Source organism: Meriones unguiculatus, chromosome 2, assembly GCF_030254825.1.
Source record: "Meriones unguiculatus strain TT.TT164.6M chromosome 2, Bangor_MerUng_6.1, whole genome shotgun sequence".
In the NCBI taxonomy this organism is placed as follows: domain Eukaryota; kingdom Metazoa; phylum Chordata; class Mammalia; order Rodentia; family Muridae; genus Meriones; species Meriones unguiculatus.
In genome coordinates, this window is record NC_083350.1 from 125,103,495 (window position 1) to 125,123,331 (window position 19,837).

Here is a 19,837-nt window from a genome sequence, read left to right on the forward strand (position 1 = left end):
ACATAACATGAACGAAGGATGGGAAAACTAGAAAGTGTGTAGATATTATAATACACTGATCTTTGGTTTTGTTTTTTTTTTTTTTTTTATACAACTAAATTTATCTACAGGCTTCTTACTGAAGGGGCTTTTTTTTTTTCTACACACATACAAAAAATTGTTTTTATGTGGTACTGGGAATGTGTCCCAGTTAGTAAAATGCTGGCCTGGCCTAGCCAGCATGATGCCCTGGGTTAGAGCCCTAACACTGTATACACCAGACATGGTGGTCCACAAATGTAACATCAACACTTAGAAAGTAGGGGTAGTATGATCAGGAGTTCAACAGCCTCTGGCCACATAGCAGGTTCAAGATCAGTCTGAAACAGGTGATATCCTATCTCAAAACAAAATCATTTTATGTGATGAATTGACATAAAATTTGAACAATGTGAGAATGATTGGGTTGTTTGTTTGTTTGTTAGTTTTGCCACTGTCCTCTCTTCTCCTCAGCTGGCCTGGGAACAGAAGTCTCAGTGCGGATTGCTAGAAACTCAGCTACTCCCCAGATTCCCACAACTTTAAACACGGTCCCATACAGCCCAGAACACACTAGGAATACCACGGAGGCGTTCCTTGGGAGCACGGCTGAGACCTACAGTCAAAGCAGCAGCAAGAGAGACCTCCCCAGTCTGCACACGGCTCGAGCGGCAGACACCACCTGGAGTCCATCGACCACCCCACCCTTCTCCAGCACCACTTCAGAGGTAGGAGGAGAGGGGGCGGTACCGTTGTGAAGGGTGGCTGAAAGCCCTTCCCTTGCCTTGCTCAAAGTTCCGCTGCGCTAGCTAAGGAATCAGCCATTTTGTGTCTTACCCGCTAATTGCACATAGACGCGTTGGGCATAATGACGAAACCTTTGAAACCGTCGCGTCTTGATGAGATGAAGATAATTGGGCTTGCCATACCATACTGTATTCTTGCAGACTGGCGTTTTTGTGAACCCAAGTCGGGGTTTGTGGTCCTAAACATAGCCTAAAGCAACTAAGCAGAAGTTGAAACCAGTACTTTATTTCCAGACCATTTATGCTCCTAGGGGCAAGAATCTCAGAGCAATGGCAGATCCAGAATCGCTGTAATTGTTTGGGAAGGTAAAGATAAGCAGAAGGCGTGGCGCCTCCCCATCAACGGCCTATCTATCATCTTGGTAGTCCTCAAGGCGACAGATGTGTCAAGTGAATGAGCAGTGGCATTGGTAGCTTGTGGGTGTTACCCACACAGTCTCTCTGTTTTGAGCGTTGTTTCTTTGGCTTGGCTTTGCTCTTAGAGGTTTGAGCCTCAAAGTGGGCAATGATGGTGTAATTAGAATAGAGTATGCCATGAAGAATGTGGGTATGTCTTGATGGTGGATGAGTATATGCTTGAGTGAAACCATGAGTTAATCCATAGCACAAACAAAGAGAAAGTTCACACTTCACCTGAGAGTGTTTAGCTCTTTCCTAATAAACAACCAAAAGAATTAAAGAATGTGAAAGCCCAATATCTTCCAAATGACATCCACCCAATTGGTTCTCTTAATTGCTTTTGCATTGGATTGAACTGAATATTACATGTGGTCCCCAGCTATAGAACACATCTATCATTATTGAGCACAAAACAAAAACAGTCAGAACACTGAATAACCCCCAAGACTCTGCTTTTGTTCTACTTTCCCATTTCCATAACTCCTCCCTCTGCCCTAGTTCTTTCCTTGCCTATAAACAGTTAGGAAGGCCCTATTGCTTTTTTTGGAAACTCTTTACATCACTCTCCAACATAGCCCTCAATTTCTGTCCAGTAATATAAATATCTATTCCAAGAACACAAACTCTAAATCTGAGTTTGAAGGTCATCTATGTCTGGCCCATCCCTCCACCCATTTGGGGCTTAAGACAGAGAAATGGGAGCACAGTTAAAGCCTCTCACTCCTACCTTGAATTATGCCCACCTCTTGGCTCAGAAATTGTGGTCTCAGAGCATCTGACTTTGGAAAGTGGAAATGAAGGAGAGGAGGTGGGATAGCCGTGACTTCAGGAGCACCCCATGATCAGGGTGCTTCCCAGTTCTCCAGCTCCTCAGCCATTTCATCCACTAACATGAATAAGGTATTTGCTACTTCTCTTTGAAAGTGAATGTTCACATCTTTGTTTTGGCTGTATCTGCCTCAACAAAAACTCACATTGTACCATTAGTTTAGTGGAGCAATCATTCACATTTTAACTTAATTCTATATGACAGTACATGATGGGGGAATATTTCAAACAAAAACATTGAGTAACGACTACCACAGAAACCTATCTGCCTGAATACAGGCAGGTGGTCTTTTAGAAAAGAAAAAAAAGAATGGCCCAGGTCTGACATTATGAGATATCTTAGAAAGAGGGTCAAATAACCACTTACGAGTGAGTATATAGCATATATACTGTGTTATGTGCTATATATATGTATAGCATATATAGTGTGTTTTTCTGCTTCTGGGTTACCTCACTCAAGATGATCGCTTCAAGTTCCCAGAATTTGCCTGCAAATTTCATGATTTCCTTGTTTTTAATTGCTGAGTAGTATTCCATTGTGTAAATGTACCACAATTTCTGTATCCATTCCTCAGATGAGGGACATCTAGGCTATTTCCAGATTCTGGCTATTAGGAATAGAGCTACTACGAACATGGTTGAGCAAATGTCCTTGTTGTATAGTTGAGCATATTTTCACCTCCCCCTGGTGGGTGCAGCCTTGCCAGGCCACAGAGGACTACAATGCAACCAGTCCTGGTGAGACCTGATAGGCTAGAGTCTGATAGAAGGGGGAGGAGGACCTCCCCTATCAGTGGACTAGGGGAGGGGCATAGGAGGAGAAGAGGGAGGGTTCGTGGGTTTGGGAGGGGAGGAGGGAGGGGGCCACAGCCTGGATACAAATTGAATAAATTGTAATAAATGCTAAAAATAAAATTAAAAAAAAGAAATAGGGTGAAGAGTCAGCCAGGCTCTGCAAAGATATGTTCAGAACAACCTGCAACAGAGCTCTCTTGCAAGTTTATCACTGGTCAAGTGGATTTAATCCTGTATAATGAAGCTCACAGGGTCAGCCCCAAACAGTCTTTGCAGCCTTGGAGAGGGCAGAAGGGATGGTTTGGTGTTATTGTTGTTGTTGTCTTTATTTTGTCTTATTTTTGTTATCTTTTTCAATCTCATCTCCCACGGCAATGTTTGTATGAACTCCTAAACAAGGCAGTCTACATAACCAGTATCTGACCTAGCTTTCTTGAAGTTCAGGCAAAATATAGACTATTCTCTGTGAAGTCAGGGTCGAAAAACCATGCTCTCCCCAAAGGCAGTTTCTCCAAGAGCAGCTTTCAGAATTCTGAACTCTAATCTAGCCAGCCTCCTAATCAAACTCTACTTAAAGGAGCATTATTTCACAAATGTTCATCATAAACAACTGGAGTTTGATACTTTGAAAACTAATATGAGTCACTTACAATTCAAAATTTATAACCTTTGAGAGTAATTTTGACAAAGAGCACCAGAAGAATATGAGAGTAAAATAGTTCAGCTCAATTGTTTGAAATTATACTTAAATCTCTTGTTTTTTTTTTCTTTATTATGTATCTGCCTTGTGAATATTTGGGATTGAGATTTCAATTGTGCTGTCGGTTGAGCAAACTGTTTTTGAGTTTGAGGATGGGTTTCTGACTATATATATTTGACTAAAGCACCTGAACAAAATGTTTAAAGTTTTGGGAAAAAGAAAGGAAGTGTTTGGAATGGGACAGAATGGAACAAAATAGAATGCAGGTGAAGGTAATGGCATGGAATGAAATGGGACAGAGTGGACTGGACTGATCTGTGGTGGATCTAGTTGGGTAGATGACTCCCTTCCTGGTTCATGCTGGTCTCACTGTAGCAGCTGCAAACAGCACCAGGAGTGAGCAGGACTCTAAGAGACACAGCTCATTTGCATGACTAGCGTTCAGCGGTTGGCTATAAGCCGGCCCTTTAGGCTCACCTCATGACCCCTCATCCTCCAGTAAACAATACCAGCTTCCCTTTCATGGTGGGAAGTTAGCCCAGCTTCATAAAAGGCCAAAGGTAAAGGCTGAAGGATTCTGGAGGGATGGTCTCTGGAGTCACACAAGGCTACTTCTGCCACATTTGAGGGCTAAAACAAGCCACAAACCAGCCCAGATTCAAGGAATAGGCCAACAGGTGCTGCTTCTTGATGGAAGCAGCAGCAGACTCACAGTGCAAAGGAACATACATGTTGTTGGGCATCAAACAAGAAACTGTATCTAACCATCATCATCACCATTGCTGTCATCATAGGCTCTGTTTTGCAGATTTCTAGCTGAGATACACAGAGGTTAAAACCCAATGACGGGCTCAAATGATTAAGAAGAAAAATAGCCAAAGGTTTGGTTATGAATCTCAGCATCTGCTTTGGTACACAGCTAGGCAGAGTCTTTCAGAGGCCCTCTGCGGTAGGCTCTTGTCCTGTTACTTGTTTTCTCCTACTTCCCATGTCCATCCCATTTGTCTTTCTAAGTGAGGATTGATCATCTTACCCTGGGTCCTCTTTCTTGTTTATCTTCTCCGGGAGTGCAGTGTGTGGACTTGGAAAGGGGCAGGGAGGAGATGAGAGAGGGAGAGTGGGATTGGGAGGGAATGAGGGAGGGGGCTACAGCTGGGATACAAAGTGAATAACCTGTGATTGATATAAAAAAATAAAATTATAAAAAAATGAAAAAAAGCAAGAGTGTATACACATACACACTCTGCCCCCATACTCTCTAATACGTAATTCCTGTTCATCCAGGCAAATGCCAAGGAAGACATATTTGAACTGCAACTATCACCCCTCAGCAATCACACAAAATGATCCTACACTCACTTTTTGAGGATGTAGCATGTGTCTTTTCTTTACCTTTCCCCCTTTTCTCATACCCTCCCTTGCCAATGTGATGGATTTGACTGTGAAAGGCTGTATATTTGGACCAAGATTTGGTATCAAATTCTGTAGCTAACTCTCTCTCCCTCTCTGTTTCTCTGTCTCTCTGTCTCTGTTTCTGTCTCTTTCTCTGTGTTTCTTAACTATCTAAGGTTTTGGTTTCAACAAAATCTAGTGTATGCCCTGGCAGTTTCTACCCAAGTATTTCCTTCTATGAAATGAAAATTATTTAGTGAATTCATCTGCCTAGTAAGGTTGTGAGAATAAAAGTCTGATTAAAGAAATCACCTTGGGCCAGCGGTGGTGGCACATGCCCTTAGTCCCAGCACTCGGGAGGCAGAGGCTCGCAGATCTCTGTAAATTCAAGGTCAGCCAGGTCTACAGATTGAGTTCTAGGACAGCCAGGGCTACACAGAGAAAACCTGTCTTGAAAAACAAACAACAACAAAATCACCTTGGCACGCTAGTTGTTCTTAACTGAGTATTTAATAATATTGACTCTTTTTAGTCTTTGTTTTATCATTCCTACCCTAGCTGACTGCAGGACTGAAGAACCCAGGTGAGCTAGCATATTCTGTGAAAATTCTCTAGAAGGGATAAAGTGCTGACTGTGCATAAAAATATAAGGTTACTGGCTGGTTCTGATACCACTACTTATAAATCTTGCCTAGAGGTTCACTGCCTGCCTCCTCTCCCACCCCGCCCTTGTGCTGGCCTGGGGAGGGGGGGGGGCGGGTGGAGGAGAGCAGCGCTTCCTCTGTTGGTGAATAGCCATTGTGATGCTGGGCTAAGCTCTCACAGTTCTGCATTTCCTTCCATTTGGCCTTCAAAGAGATCACAGCCCAGTTCACACTAGGCTCCGAAGGAGTGAGGAGGCAAGTGCAGAAAGTTCTCTATGAGCCCAGGTAGTAAAGGGTGCAAACCTCCTTTACTGGGTCACTTAGTACACTTAGCCCGACTGTCACCCCCGCTGTGTGGACAGACAGCATCCCCCTGCCTAGGGCAGCAGTTCTCAACCTTCCTAATGCTGTGATCTATAAAATCATTTTGCTGCTGCTTCATAACTATAGTTTTGCTGCTGTCATGAACCGTAATGTAAATAATCTGTGTTTTCTGATGGTTTTAGGTGACGCCTGTGAAAAGGTCATTTGAACCCCCAAAAGGTTGTGACCCCACAGGTTGAGAACCTCTAGTCTAGAGGGCAAATGCAAATCATCCTCAGAGTACCCACATGACACGTAGACTGTCTATTATGAGTGGAATCAGATATCACAGACCATGAGACTGATGAGATTATTTTTAATGTTTATTTTTATTATTTTTAATTACGGGTGTAGGGGGAGGCGAGGTACGTGCACGTGAGAGTGCAGGACCCTCAGAGCCCAGAGATGCCTGATTCCCCTGGAGGTGGAGTTACAGGCGGTTGTGAGCCACCCAACCTGGGGACTGAACTCCAGCCCTCAGAACATGGTCTGAGCAGCTGAGCAAGCCAGCTTCTCAGGCCCCGCGTGGAGATGTTTAAAAAGCAGGAAGTAACATCCTTGTGATATTAATGTGTGCCTGAAAGCCCCTACCTCATTGTCAGCAGCATCCAATCCTAATTCCACCTGCAGTTTCTTGATTACTCAGTTAAAGTGGGTGGCCATCTGCTAATAGCACAATTGAATTTAAAATTCACCTAACCCCTCCAGCCTTAAAAATTGAAGGATTCCTTTTTGTTTTCCTTCCATTTTTCCTTTAATGACAGATAGTTGGATTGCCTTCCATTTTGTTCACAGGGAAGCTGGGCTGATGGTTTGTCATGACATAAAACACACATAGAGACACACACACATAGAGACACACACAAATAGACACCCACACACCTAAGATGCAGCCATGGAGCAGGCCGTACGCGTTGAGGTGGCTGGCTGACATGCTACCTTTCTCTGGCACACTGTTGCCTCTGAGCAGATGAGATGTACTGGAACAAGGGCTGATGCAGGGAGAAGGAGAATGACTAAAGGATAGAAAACTAAGACCCACAGAGAAGCCAAATATTAGGGAAATTCTATGACCCTTCGCCCTGGCTGCATGGGCCACAATCTCCTGCACAGGTTTTAAAGCTGCAGTTCTGGGAGTCCGCTTCACAGCTCCTAAATCAGCGTTGCCTGAAGTGCAAGTTTGTGGCGGGTTGGGAGATAACTGAATGACCTACTTCTTAGAGAGAGCACTGCAGGGGCTGTAGAACCTGAAGTCAGACGCAAGGAAACATCAGTCAACTATGGGGGAAGACAGATGTCACAGAAGAACACCTGGAGTGGTTCAAAGAACAAGATCAGTTAAGTCCATATCGCAAAACTCAAGGGTGATATGAATGGGAAGGAGACAGAGACAGTGAGAGAGTGATGGTAGGTCCAGGAAAGGGTTGTAGGAACCCTGGGTAAAAGCCTTACAGTTCGCCTGTTAGTGTGCGATTATTTCAAAATAATTACTTTTAAAATAAAAAGAGATCAAAATGAAGTTTGCTGGGTGGGCTTTCGGAGGCTGCCATCCACAGGAAGCTTAGGTCAGTGGCCGAGACGCACCAAGATGCCTCTTCTTCAGGAACTGGGGTGACAGACAGTGGAGCTTGGGGAGGCTGGGAGGAAGAAGGGGAGGAGAGATAGACACCCACAATACAAAAGAAATTAGATGAATTTGGAGAAAAAAAAAAAGTCAGCGAAGCCAAAAGTCAGAGCTGGCTGCTAAGCTGCATGATAAGTATGAAGAAAAGATAAGATAAAGGGAGAACTGCTAAGTACTTTAAATCTTTACAGTTTACCCCAGCTATCAGTTGCACTTTCAGATTCCAGGCACAGAATAACAGCTTTGAACACACACCTCTTCCCCCCCCCCAACACACACACTCCTGTAGAATATGGTGAAAAGTAGCTGGAAGGAGAAATACCATGAATGCCAGGAGCCGGGACTGAAGTAACAATCTGCTTACATTTCTCCTGCCCTTGAAGGGAGCCGGCAGCTGAACACAGTAGGTCCAGATGAGAACCTCCTTCTGCAGCCACTTCTGTTCCCCGTTACTATCATGTCCCTTGTTTCATATCCCTCATAGATTTGGGCCTTGTTACATGCCTGCTGTTGGGGATGTATGTCTCTGGATTTCCCTGTTGGCTCTTCTCTCTGCAAGACTGTGAAAGTGGGGGCGATAAGACCAGAAAAGAAAGCAGAACAATGGCTAGAACTCACAGCTATGGGCATAGTTTGTTGAGGGTCCTGATCTTGTTGGTACAAGTAGCAGTTTCAGACAATGTGTCCTGGTTGTTGAGAACCACTAGCTTCACACAGACTTGGTGCCCACCCCTACGGAACAATTGCTTCATGGATGCCAATTTCTTCTAAGGCTTGGGGGCTACATACTGGAGACTTTGCTGATGACAGTTCTAATTCTGCACCGGGATGCGTGAGGAGGTTATTTTGTGGAAGATTTGGGCATAATTCTTAGCCAAGCCCTTGTTTAGTGGAAGAGTGTAAAGGTTTATTATGTCAGCATATGACAGAAATCCAGTCATCACGACCTGGGGATGCGGAGGAGGTAATGAAGACCAGAGCTCCTTCCTTCCAGCGCTCTGTATTCTGGCTGATGGGTTAAACATTGCATTTGTGGAAATCATGATAAGGTTCTTTGATCTTCTGCTTTGATCACTGGCAGCTCAACACTAAGAGATCAGAGAGATGCTCTGCCTCACCCAAGAGAGAAGGGTGGGGTAAGGGAACTGTATTGAGTTATACATAACCAAGACAGGCAGAATGTAGGGCCATCACGGCTCCATCTTTTGATTTTATTTTCATTCAAAATTCAAGCTTTAAAAAAAAACAAACAAACAAGAAAAAGATCTAGTTTCTCTCGGTATTGCCTTCTTATTTTGATTTTTAAAGCAATATTAATATCTTGTTGTAAAAGCCAGAATTCATCTATGTTGACCACGTTATAAGGCTCTTCTTTGTAACATCTACAGAATTCACAGGGAAACAATGTGACCCACAGAATATTTAAAATATGTCTTTGATTTCCAACCTTAAGTCTCTAAAAAAGCTAAAGGCTTGTTTATTTGTTTGTTTGGCTTTAAAAATTGTTTTACATTTGTTTTATATGGCTGAGTGTTTTGCTTGCCTGTGCCTATGTGCACCTCATGCATGCCTAGTACCGAGGCCAGAAGAGGGCATCAGATCTCCTAGAACTAGAGTTGTCAATGGTTGTGGACCATCAAAGGGGTTCTAGGGGCAGAACCTTCAAGTCTTCTGCAAGAAAAACAGGTACTCTTAGTTGATGAGCCATCGCTCCAGCCCCATTTCACTGTTCTGCAAAAGCAAATCTTATGCCATGTTTCATTTATCTACTGTCAAGGACTGGGTGAATAGATTTTTTATGCCTATCACTGTCTAGCTCCTAAAGCCATACCACCTAGGAGCCATGTGCCCACTGATGGCACACACTAACAGCAAACACTGACAGTCCTGTGGGAAGCTTTTCTACCCTAATTTCACTCACCTTCGAGCCGATTCATCTCTTGTGTTGGGTGGTGGCAGCTATGGCATTGGTGAAGTCGCAGCTATGGTGTTGGTGAGTTTCCGAGAGCTTGAGGAAGCAATTCCCTTAGAGTCCCAGTGCTTGTAGATCATATGACTATCAATGGCTACCATGCTAAATAAAACTACACAAAGATTTTCTCCCTGATTTTTAAAAAAAAAGAAGAAGAAGAAAAGGAAGAGGAAAAGAAAAAGTATTAGAAACTGGTGTGGAAAATAAACACCAAGAAGCCTTAAAGATGTGTTTGTTTGGTGGTGGAGCCTCCTGATAATTCTCTCCCACTCCTCCCTTCCAGGATTTAGATGCCCTCCCTCCCCCTCCCATGGCAGGGCCAGCAGTCTGGGTAGGCATTAAAAGTCTCTGGTGTAGTTCTACTGAACAGCTTCCTTTGGATACAAGATAGAATGCAGTGTGAATTTATTGTCACTGGATGTCCTCGGAAAGCTATTCATGCGTGGAGTCTGCATTAGTCCATGCATTTCGTTAGTATCGCTGAGCGCTCAGTTACCGTGATGCCATCTTAGCACTCCCGGCAGAATATTATGTCACTATTAACACTCACAGGTCCTAACATGTCTGGCCCTTGGCTGGGAATCGCACTGTGCGTGTAGTTCATGCCTTCTCTCTCAGCCCCTCAAACTGCCCTCCAAACGTTTTTGTTATTTCTTGGAGACGTGAGATCTAGAAGTTTATCTTGGAAGGTTTCTTTAAGTACTTTAAACTGTATCTCTAAATACAGAACAAGATGGCCGTGAGGATTTTACAAATAACTGCTCATCAAAATTATGCTTTCTTCTAGTTTAGTGCTTCTCTTTTTTAGGTGCATGACACTTGTCGCAGGTTAAACGTGCATTAGCTTTCAACACAATTTTCTACTGAGGCAATACAAGGGAAAACTTAGAAAGGGACCTGATATCTTGTGCTTGGTTTTAGCTAACCCATCTACCTGGTTGCGACACCTTCTTTTAAGAATTGCCATGGTGTCATTGATAGAGCATTTGCTGAGCATGAATGAGGGTGTTTACATCCTAAATACCACATGAACTTGGCACGGTCGCGCATGTGTGTCATACTAGACTCAGAAGGTGCAGGCAGCAAGATCAGGAGTTCAAAGTCATCCTCAGCTACACAAACAGATCAAGGCCAGGTCCATTTACACAGTGTCCTGTCTCTAAATAAGTAAAGATATTGCATGAGATTTGAATAACACACAAAATATATTTCAAGTAGTCATGGTTGCCTGTACAAGAGCAGCACAAGATGAAGGCCATCCAAATCCCAGCATGGGTGGGGGAGGGGCTCACTAAGCCCCACACATAGTTGAGAATCTGTTGGCAATTGATGGCTGTTGGTAGAAAAGAGAGTCCTTTTTCTCTGGCGGACGTGTACACGGATAGTTTGGTTGTACTTGACCCTCCTATAGATGGCTCCGCCACCAGCACTGATTGCATTCTGTGGTCATTTTTTTTAAAAAGGTAGAAGGCATGAGGTTGGAAGGGAATGTGTAAGAGAGGCTCTAAGGAGAGATGGAAGGTACTACACACACACACACACACACACACACACACACACACACACCCTTCTAGCAGACCTGGTGAGCGGGCCAATAAGCCCATCTTCTGAAGCCAGCACAGCAGGATATAAATATAAGACCTTCCTGAGCTACACAGCAAGTTAAGGGCAGCGAGAGCAACTTAGCAAGCCTCTGGCAGAAAAAAATAAATAAATAAACATACATACAGGGTTAGAATATAGATCGGAGGCAGAGCACTTTTCAGTCATGGCAGGTTCCTGCATTTAATACCTAGTACTAGGAAAAAAATTCTTCCTAGAAGGAATGGCATCAGGCCTGTCTCATGCCTAACATCTGGTGTTACCATAGGCCGTGTTTCCAGCTCTTCTTCCTGGAGCATCCACACTTAATTTTTCATGAGACGTTATAAAAGTCGAGACGTGCACGATTTATATGGTAAAGGTAGCCAATTTACAAATTCCAAAATTGTTCAAGACCCGCTAAATAGTCCATGTCACCCCTTGGAAGCAGAGAGATTGGTGAAATTTGAGAGAAATTAAGGAAGACGATTTAACACTAACTTGCCTAACAATGAGATTTTTGGTTGGAGGTGTATGAGGAGACAAGTCTGGCATTGGAGTTTTATTAGCTCTTCGTCGCCGAATAGCAACAGAGGATTTGTTAAAACAAATTCTTTCCTTCACCCCCTACAGCACTGATTCCTTGGGTCGATGGTAGGGCCCCATAATATGAATTTCTAGCAAGTTCTCAGATAATCACTGGTACCACACCGTCCTACAGGAGTGTGTCTCTTCCTCGTCTTCCTCCTCTCCCCCTTCTCCTTATCTCTCCCATTCCCCCTCCTTTCCTTCCTTGTCACATTCCTCCTCCTCTTCCTTCCTTTTCTTTCAGTTTTTTTTTTGCTCCCATTCTTATCTCTTTCCACTTTTCCTTCTTTCTCTCAAAAATCAATCTCTTCCTGTTTTATTCTCTTTCTCCCCTGCTCTCTCTCTTTCCACTCCTCTCTTTCCCAGTCAGGACTGTACTTACAACATGTTGTTTGAGAATTAATTCACATAACAGCATTTACTAAGCAGCTACAAAGACCCACTTATAAAATATTTACTGAGATTCTGTTGTATTCTGAACCCTGTGCAAAATGAGAAAACAAAACTCTACCTAAAATAATTTCTTTCAAAGGACCAAAGGTGCAGACAGTACTTAAATACACAAATGTTTGAATCATCGCCACATGTTGTTGCTCTGAATTAAACAGACGAGTGAAAAGCATAAAAGACACTTTTTCCTTATGATGTCTGACTTTGAGGAGGAGTCTTCCAACATAAATAAGCCCAAGCCTGGCACTGAGCAGGTGCCTGGTCATATTTGCTGAATGAGAGCCTGCACCTGAAGAGAAGAGGGAAGCAGGAGATAGACAATGATGCAGAGTCAGGTAAAGAAGGCACTGGGTGGGGACTGTGGCCTTTCGGTTGCTTGTGAGAGGTTTGGATTAGTTTTCCCAATTCTGCTTCACTTCCTCTTCCACAGAGCTCTCTGACTCACCCCCTGCTCAGTCTGGCTTACAGTAGCTCAGCTCCTTCCTATGGAGCCATCAAATGATGCTACGCGCACCACCCAGCAGGCACATTCTCATGTGAACATACACACTGGTGGTGGAATGCTTAGAAAAAGTTACTGGGGATAGGAGACAACGGTAGTGTTCTGAGTGTGCCTACCACCATGTGCTGTGCCTTTGTTTTGTGGATGGAAAACTAGTAAGCAGAGGAGGGAAAGCAATATGTTCCCAATGGCATAGAAGCAGTGGGCATCACTTGCTGGGTCTGAGTTTCCCTAGGGAATGGCCTCACTCTGAGATGAGGAAAGGTGAGGGGACCTTGTGCTATGCTCAAACCAAATTATGTGTACTGGAGCTCAAACCAAAGTATGTGTACCACACAGCTAACTCTGTTATGAGGCAACCGACATTTTTGGGGTGTGCAAACGTCCATCCCAACTCTACCCCAGCCATTATCACCCAATGACAGAAGCATGTGTAAAGGAGTGACCAGTGGACCACAGATGGCCTCGCTGGGCTTAAAGTCCAGAGGGACATCTGTTCTTTGGATTTTAATATCCACTGCTCCTGGTTAAGGGGTCCTATAATCCTTGTCATTTCTTATACCACTAGAATAATAAAATATATGTTGTAAAAAATATTTGACTTAGATCCCTGAAACAGCTGCAAATGGATAAAAGCAACACATAGTGGTTTTTCAACCACATTCGGGCTTGTATGAATAAAGTGGTTTTTAGAAGCCCTAGTGATAAACACTTAATGCGGGTGAGGATTCTGGGGGCATCGGTGAGTGGCTTAGAAGGGGTCTCGTGGAGGGGGAAGGGCATGAAGGTTGAGCTTATGACCAAGGGCCAGTGATTTAACCAGCCCTCCTTCATGAACTCTCTATAAAATAGGCAAATGCCTGAGGTCAGGGGCTTTCCAGGAAGGTGACAAGGAAAGCATCCTGTGCTGGGAGGGTGACATGCCCCCGGCCCCATGGGGATGGAGGATCCTGTGTTCAGGACCTTGTACACCTTGCCTTACATACCTCTTACAGAGTTGTGTACTTACATCTTTAAATTACTCTCTGCAGGATAAGCAAATAAATATGAAAACTATACAAAGTCGCCATTCCCAAACAGTGGTTCTTGGCCCGGGGTGACTGACATAAAACTCAGTGTTTATGTTCATAATGTAACAACATCCATGTTGGTAGGTAATGACTGTTAACTCAAGCAGGATCGTCAGCATGACTCTTTATCACCTTTTTTTGAAAGACAACTGTTCAGTCATTGATGTCTAGTCAGAAGCAGCCACACCCTTCCTGTGGAGTCTGGGAAAGGCTTCCTGACTACAAGGAGAAAAGGTTACCCGCTGGCAGGGTGCAGAATGACTGATCCCCATTCCTGGAATGCAGTGACTTGTAAAGCAAATGCAGGAGTGTGCTATGGGACAATGAGCTCAAAGGCAGTTGTGGAATTTCAAACAAAGGGAGCAAATAAGAAACGAGTTAACATACGTATACTTTGGACTGCTTCGTAAACTCTCCACGGAAAAGAAGACTTCGGTGTCCTTGCTTCCTGGAACCGGTAGCCGTATCTGCCTATTAACACCATAGCTGAAATCTCATTTTTTAAAACTTTATTTATTTTTTATGTGTGTGAGTGTTTTGTTTGCAGTTATGCCATCTGTACCACACGCATGCCTGGTGCCTCCAATCTCCTGGAACTGCAGTTAAGGGTGTTATAACTCACCACGTGGGTGCTGGGAGCTAAACCCAGGTCCTCTAAAAAGCAGTAGGTGCCTTTAACTGCTTAGCTCCCTCTGCAGCACCTATAAGCCCTAGTGGCTTTAGTTGTCCCTAATGTCTCACTATCTTTTAATTTTTATGGGCTACTTAGAACCACCAAGTATTAGAAGCTCTGTCGTCAGCCTTAAGATGATAATGATAAAATACTAATAAATTCAAAGTCTGCAATCAGATAGCTTTGGGAAAGAAATGTTTATAACTATTGGCCTTTTCCATCAATTACTGATATGATTCTTCAACTATGTTGAGGAGATTAAGAAATGATTTAAACTCAGTTATTATGTATGTATGTATGTATATATGTATGTTCATTTTCCATAGCTCACGAGTAAATATGGATTTAAAGGCACAACTTCTTATTTTCCAGACTCCTGTTGCTAGGTGCACTCTTGTTAGGTTCCTATTAACTGGGAAGCATCTAAGCACTGATTTGGGAAGATGTTTTGTCCCGGTCCTGTTTGTTTCTTTTCAAATGTCTTCAGGTATATTCGTCTAAGTCATAAGGAAGGATTATTAGATATGCTAAAGTTGGTAAAAAAAGAATGCAGCATGTTCGTGAATGTGTGTATGTGTATGACAGAGAGAGCTTGAAAGACAGGATCTACCGAGGATTCCCAGAGGTCAGTGAATATCTAGTCTATTAAGGGGAAAGCCTGCAAATTGGAAAACCAATCAGAAAAATTCAAAGTACCAGAGAAAATGACAAAGAAAAGCATAAACATCAGGAATTAGTAAGTGGGACCTATGCAATGAGTAAATCTAAAAAAGAGAATCAAAAATAAAATAAAATATAAAATGATTTAGATGCACCTGCTGCTGGACAATCTAGCACTGGTTCAAATAAGGTTTGCAAAGTCGCTTTTCACGTTTGTAATTTTACAGTAGCTCTCCCTGAGGAGCCTTTTGAACATTGTTCTTCTGTTTCAACTGAGGTAGCCTTGCTTTCCAAGTGCAGAAAGGGGAGAAAGGGTAAAGATGAAGAAGAGCGCTGAGAAGAGACTGCCAAGACTCAGGGCGGCTGGTGCTTGTGACAAAGCGAAGCGCAGAGCTAATGGAGGAGAGATGTGGGCTCTGAGGACAAGGCAGGAAGGCATGCCAGGTTGTGGAGGGTGCAGGGCGAAAATGCAGAGAATGAGAACGTGCTAGCGAGACAACCAACCCCTGCGAAGAAAGAGGAAATGCTGATTTGCCCAGTGCATACATGTGCCTGGTGTGTGCCCACTGACTTGCAGGGGTGATTTTACACACGTCTGTAGCTGCTTCTAAGAGCCGGGGGTCTCTGAAAGGGAACAAATTCCATTTTTCATGCAGAAATAGTGGCGAGCATGTTTTCTAAGATAACTGAAGTAATTGTCACTTTTTTCCCAAGTTAAGTCTAGCAGACTTGGAGCATTGGGGGACATGTTTATCTGCGCCATATTATATACGAAGGCGGGGTGCATGTCTTATTCCTTCTCATGACCTGAAATGTGGAGTAAATATCCATGAGAGATAGTTATTGGCAGCCACCCTGATGAAGCCAGTTAGGACTTCTGAGTCTTTATCAATGGCTAGACCAAGAGCAATTTTCATGGCACCCAAGCTCAGGGATAGGGCATTTTAAAAGACAAACACCCCAAAGATGCATCAAAGTTAGAGGAGGATCAGAGAACCTTGAAATGTTCGTTCCTGCCAGAGCATAGTAGCCATTTTAGACATAACTTGCCAATTATTTTGGTTAATACATCTGGACCATAGGCAAGGAGTGGAAATCTCAACAGTGTTGCCAAAGCAGACGTGACATTTGTAAGGAGAGGGCTAAGAACGATCTTAAGCAAACAGAGAAATGGAATCGGAACAGAATTGCCTTATCTTAGTCATTTCAGTGGGGGGTCATGTCTTCTGCTAAGCGCCTCAAGACTTGACAGCTATCACAGTGGCTGCGACGTTTTGCTATCATTCCCATTTAGTACTTTTGCTCTGGGTGATGGAGGGTTTTTTGTTTTTCTTCCCCTCCCCCCCATGACCTACTTTTAGACGCGCGTTTCTTCAGGTTATAGGACAGTTGCTAACGTGCTTGCAGCTGGCGTAGAAAACACTACGGCAACTTTGAAAGGTGTGGGAAGCCCGGCTACAGGAGTGTTTCCCGCTGAGCTAAGCTGAACATTGCTTTCTTCTGTGGGCTGGAGAATCACGAGGGTAATCAGCGGTGGAGCTGCCGTCTAGGGCATGAGCACGTTGGTGATGATTATTTCGCTGTCGGGTCACAGGATTTGCCTAAGATTTAGAGAGCACAGGGACCTGAGCAAGAGAAATGGTAAAGGTGGATGGAGAAATAGAGGTGCTGTTGATGATGGGCGGGCTCTTCGCGGGTCTTTTCTCTCTGTCAAGAGGATGTGCCCTGTGACAAATGAGTGTTTTGAGGTGAGAAGGGCTAAGGCCCTCCAATAAAAGGCTTCAGGAAAGAGTGTGGGCGACCCAGGGAAATGTGCTCCGGTCAAGTTTAAGCCTGGGAAAAAGAGGCCCTGGAGAAAGCAGATGAGAAAGATAGGAAGGAAGATAGGGAGGGGGGCGCTGGGGTGGGGAGGAGGGGGGGGCTGAAAAGTGAGAGGGCTCAAGCACTATTTAAGGATTTGAGGACAAGGCTGAGGACCACTGAGAAGGAAAAAGTGAAAGCCAAGGAGGAGAAGGCGGAGCCCCCCTCCCCCGCGCCCCCAGAAGGGACCCTTGGCTGGGGTGGCGGCAGCGGAGGAAGGGGGCCAGCTTGGCTGGCCTCAGGCCCCCTTGGCAGCCTCAGGCGTTGGCTCCTCGGGGCTCCCTCCCTCTCCGGAGCATTGTTCCTTTGCCGGGAGACAAGGAAATTGCCTTTTGATTGCGGAAGTCCCGGACGGGGCTTGGGGGCGAGGCAGCGCGGGTCAGAATGGCAGCGTGGGAAGGGCCGCGCGCCGCGGGCCCCCGCCGCCTGTCGCGTCCGCAGCCCGTCCGGGGCGGCAGCAGAAGCAGCGGCTGCCGCGGCCCCTGCGCGACTCCAGCCCCGAAGGGAGCGCGCTGCGCCCGCGGGGGGCGCTGAGCGCGCAACAAGTGGTACCCGAGGTGGCCCGGCTGTCCTCCCAGCGAGATGCTGAACCATGGAGCCGTGCTGGCCTTGGGGATCACGCTCAACCTTCTGCAGGTGAGCCGGCAGCTCAGGGGTTGGGGTGGGGGGATGATGCTCCACTCCCCCGCCGAGACCCGAATCCAGCCTGTTCCCAGCCTCCCTCCGGGAGAAAAGGAACAGAAATCTCTTGCCCCTGTGTGGGAGAACCACCCTTTCCAGAAACTCTGCTGTCAAGAAAGTAACCTTCTGTCTCCAGCTGCTCCTGGGGGAGGTGGAGCAACTAGGGTGAAAGTTGTCTGCCATCCACTTCCCCTGTGGGCTGGAGGGTGAGAGGACAAGCTCATGCTGGGCTCCAGGGCTGAGGACAGGTGGCTCTGGGAGGTCGCTGCGGACATCCCTAGGCAGCGCAGACCATGGACTTACTCTGTGCTCTCTGACTCTTTTGCAGACTGGCGTGGCAGAGCTAGCGAAGTGTAACTTCACCGTGTTGGAGTCCAGGGTCTCCAGCTCGGCAGCATCTATCCAGTGGAGGACGTTTGGGTCAGCCTGTAACTTTAGCCTCATCTACAGCAGTGACAACTCAGGGCCCTTGTGGTGCCACCCCTTCCGGAGAGACAACACCACCTATGGATGTGACCCCAAGGATTTACAAGCAGGGACCACCTATAACTTCAGGATTGTTTCTCTGGATGGAGAAGAGAGAACTCTGGTCTTACAGACAGGTAAAGAGTGACAGGTGTAACGGGGTGGCCAAGCCCTCTAAACTGAGCCTTGCCTTTTCATACTGGAGCTTTCATTTGATCTCTGGGCATTAAAAAAGAGAAAAAAAAAGAAAGAAAACTATATATAGAGAGAAATACCTGTCGTGATATTGGACCAGGATTTCTAGTTGGCTGAAATCGGAGCAGCTTGCTTGACTCTTAAGAGACTCCCTTAGTGCTGAGAATGTCAGCTGATTAAACAGCCCCTAGAAGCGGACAGAGTGGTGCAGAGGAGAGGGGCTGCAGAGGGAATGATTTAAATTGATATGGTTTGAGCTTCCATCACATTAGACTGTCAAACATCAGACTCGTTTTAAGTAAATGCTTTGACAATAAATAATGGAGCTGTGATGGTTAAGGGTAGATATGCTTGGTCGTAGGTATAGGACATGAACCAGGACGTAAAATCTTCAGGAACGAAAGAGTGCTATTCATAGGGAAAGCTGAAAGCGTCCTTGAAATGAGCATGGAGGAAAAAAAAAAAAGATTCTGTGTTTCTTGAGTTAATTTAGTGGTAGAGAACATCCTTTGAGCACGCTGAACTTCGAGTCGGTGATTCCCCAGGGACCTCTTCCAGGTGTGGATGATGAGAATCTGTCTCTCTTGCCCCCACCCCTGCCCCATTCTCTTATCTGTGAAGTGGTTGTTTCAGGCCCAAGTTCTTCCCACCTTCAGGAGCTGTCACAAGCATTTATCTCAGTGGAGTCTCAGCCCATGAGGGTGCTGCAAATTCTTTCATTACTTAGTCTTTACCACCTCTGTTCCTTCAAGTGGAAGTTCAAATCGAAGAGAAAAATTCTGAAAGCTAAGTGGATAAATGAGTTAACTTTATGATTCTTTCCCAGAACAAAGATGGTTTCTTTGGCCATAGCTCGTTGAAGACCACCTGTGTAAAGGCAATTTGCAAGCAGGGTCAGGAAATCTCACTGAGCCCCTGAAATGAAATAGTAATCCTTTTATGGTTTTTTTTTAAAGCCATGATGCCCACTCATATCATTTGACTTACTACAGATGGAACACACAGGTGACTTCTGAGGACTTAATTAATAAGGAACCTTAATTTGAAAAGACAAGCTACTTGTTAGGAATATGCTTAAATTTATATGGAACCAGAGGTTTAAATTGACTACAGAATTGGATGGTTTCCCAGGAGTTGAAGCAGCTGGGTTTTCCCCAGGAGATGAAGCAGTTGGTCGGTTCTGTGAATAGTCACGTTACTGTGGCTGTGGAATGTCGAACCTAGAACTTCAAGACCTGCTGGTGGCACTGGAAAGTTCCCACCAGGAGTGTGTAGTTAGTGGGGCAGAGAGACATCTTAAAGTAGCCAAGTAGCTGCATTTTCAGAAGCTTTCGGGGGAGGGGGAGGGGAAACTTAAGCTTTAAGGAACTTGGAGATAGCTGCTTAACCCAGGGATTTGGTTTTTTGAAGAAAAGATCACGAGCAAAGGTTCACTAAACATGCTAGTGGCGTGAAGCAAGCTTTGGGTTGCTACGCCGGGAGATGCTTCAAGTCCAGAGACGTGCGGTGAAACATGAGAAATCTCCACATCATGTTGCCTGCGTTGTTTTATCATGCTCCGGACAGGACCG

The 19,837-nt window shown here is 44.9% G+C and overlaps 1 protein-coding gene and 1 long non-coding RNA gene across 3 annotated transcripts in view; one reads left to right on the top strand and one right to left on the bottom strand.

Moving 5' to 3' along the window:
- The window catches only part of Ptprb (protein tyrosine phosphatase receptor type B), a 107,574-nt gene that overhangs the window by 8,833 nt on the left and 78,904 nt on the right, over window positions 1-19,837 (top strand). Inside the window, exons 3-4 of one of the 2 annotated variants that reach the window (XM_021656151.2) lie at window positions 493-746; window positions 17,935-18,208. In XM_021656151.2, the coding sequence (XP_021511826.1) occupies window positions 493-746; window positions 17,935-18,208 (528 nt within the window). Of the gene's footprint in view, window positions 1-492; window positions 747-17,027; window positions 17,562-17,934; window positions 18,209-19,837 lie in introns of those variants that run through there. The other variant, XM_021656152.2, reaches the window with a different exon arrangement.
- On the bottom strand, window positions 9,524-18,027 carry LOC132652447 (uncharacterized). Its single transcript, XR_009590028.1, has 3 exons — window positions 17,910-18,027; window positions 16,421-16,666; window positions 9,524-9,672 (listed from the first exon to the last, which is right to left on the bottom strand). It is a non-coding gene; the product is annotated as an uncharacterized LOC132652447 (long non-coding RNA).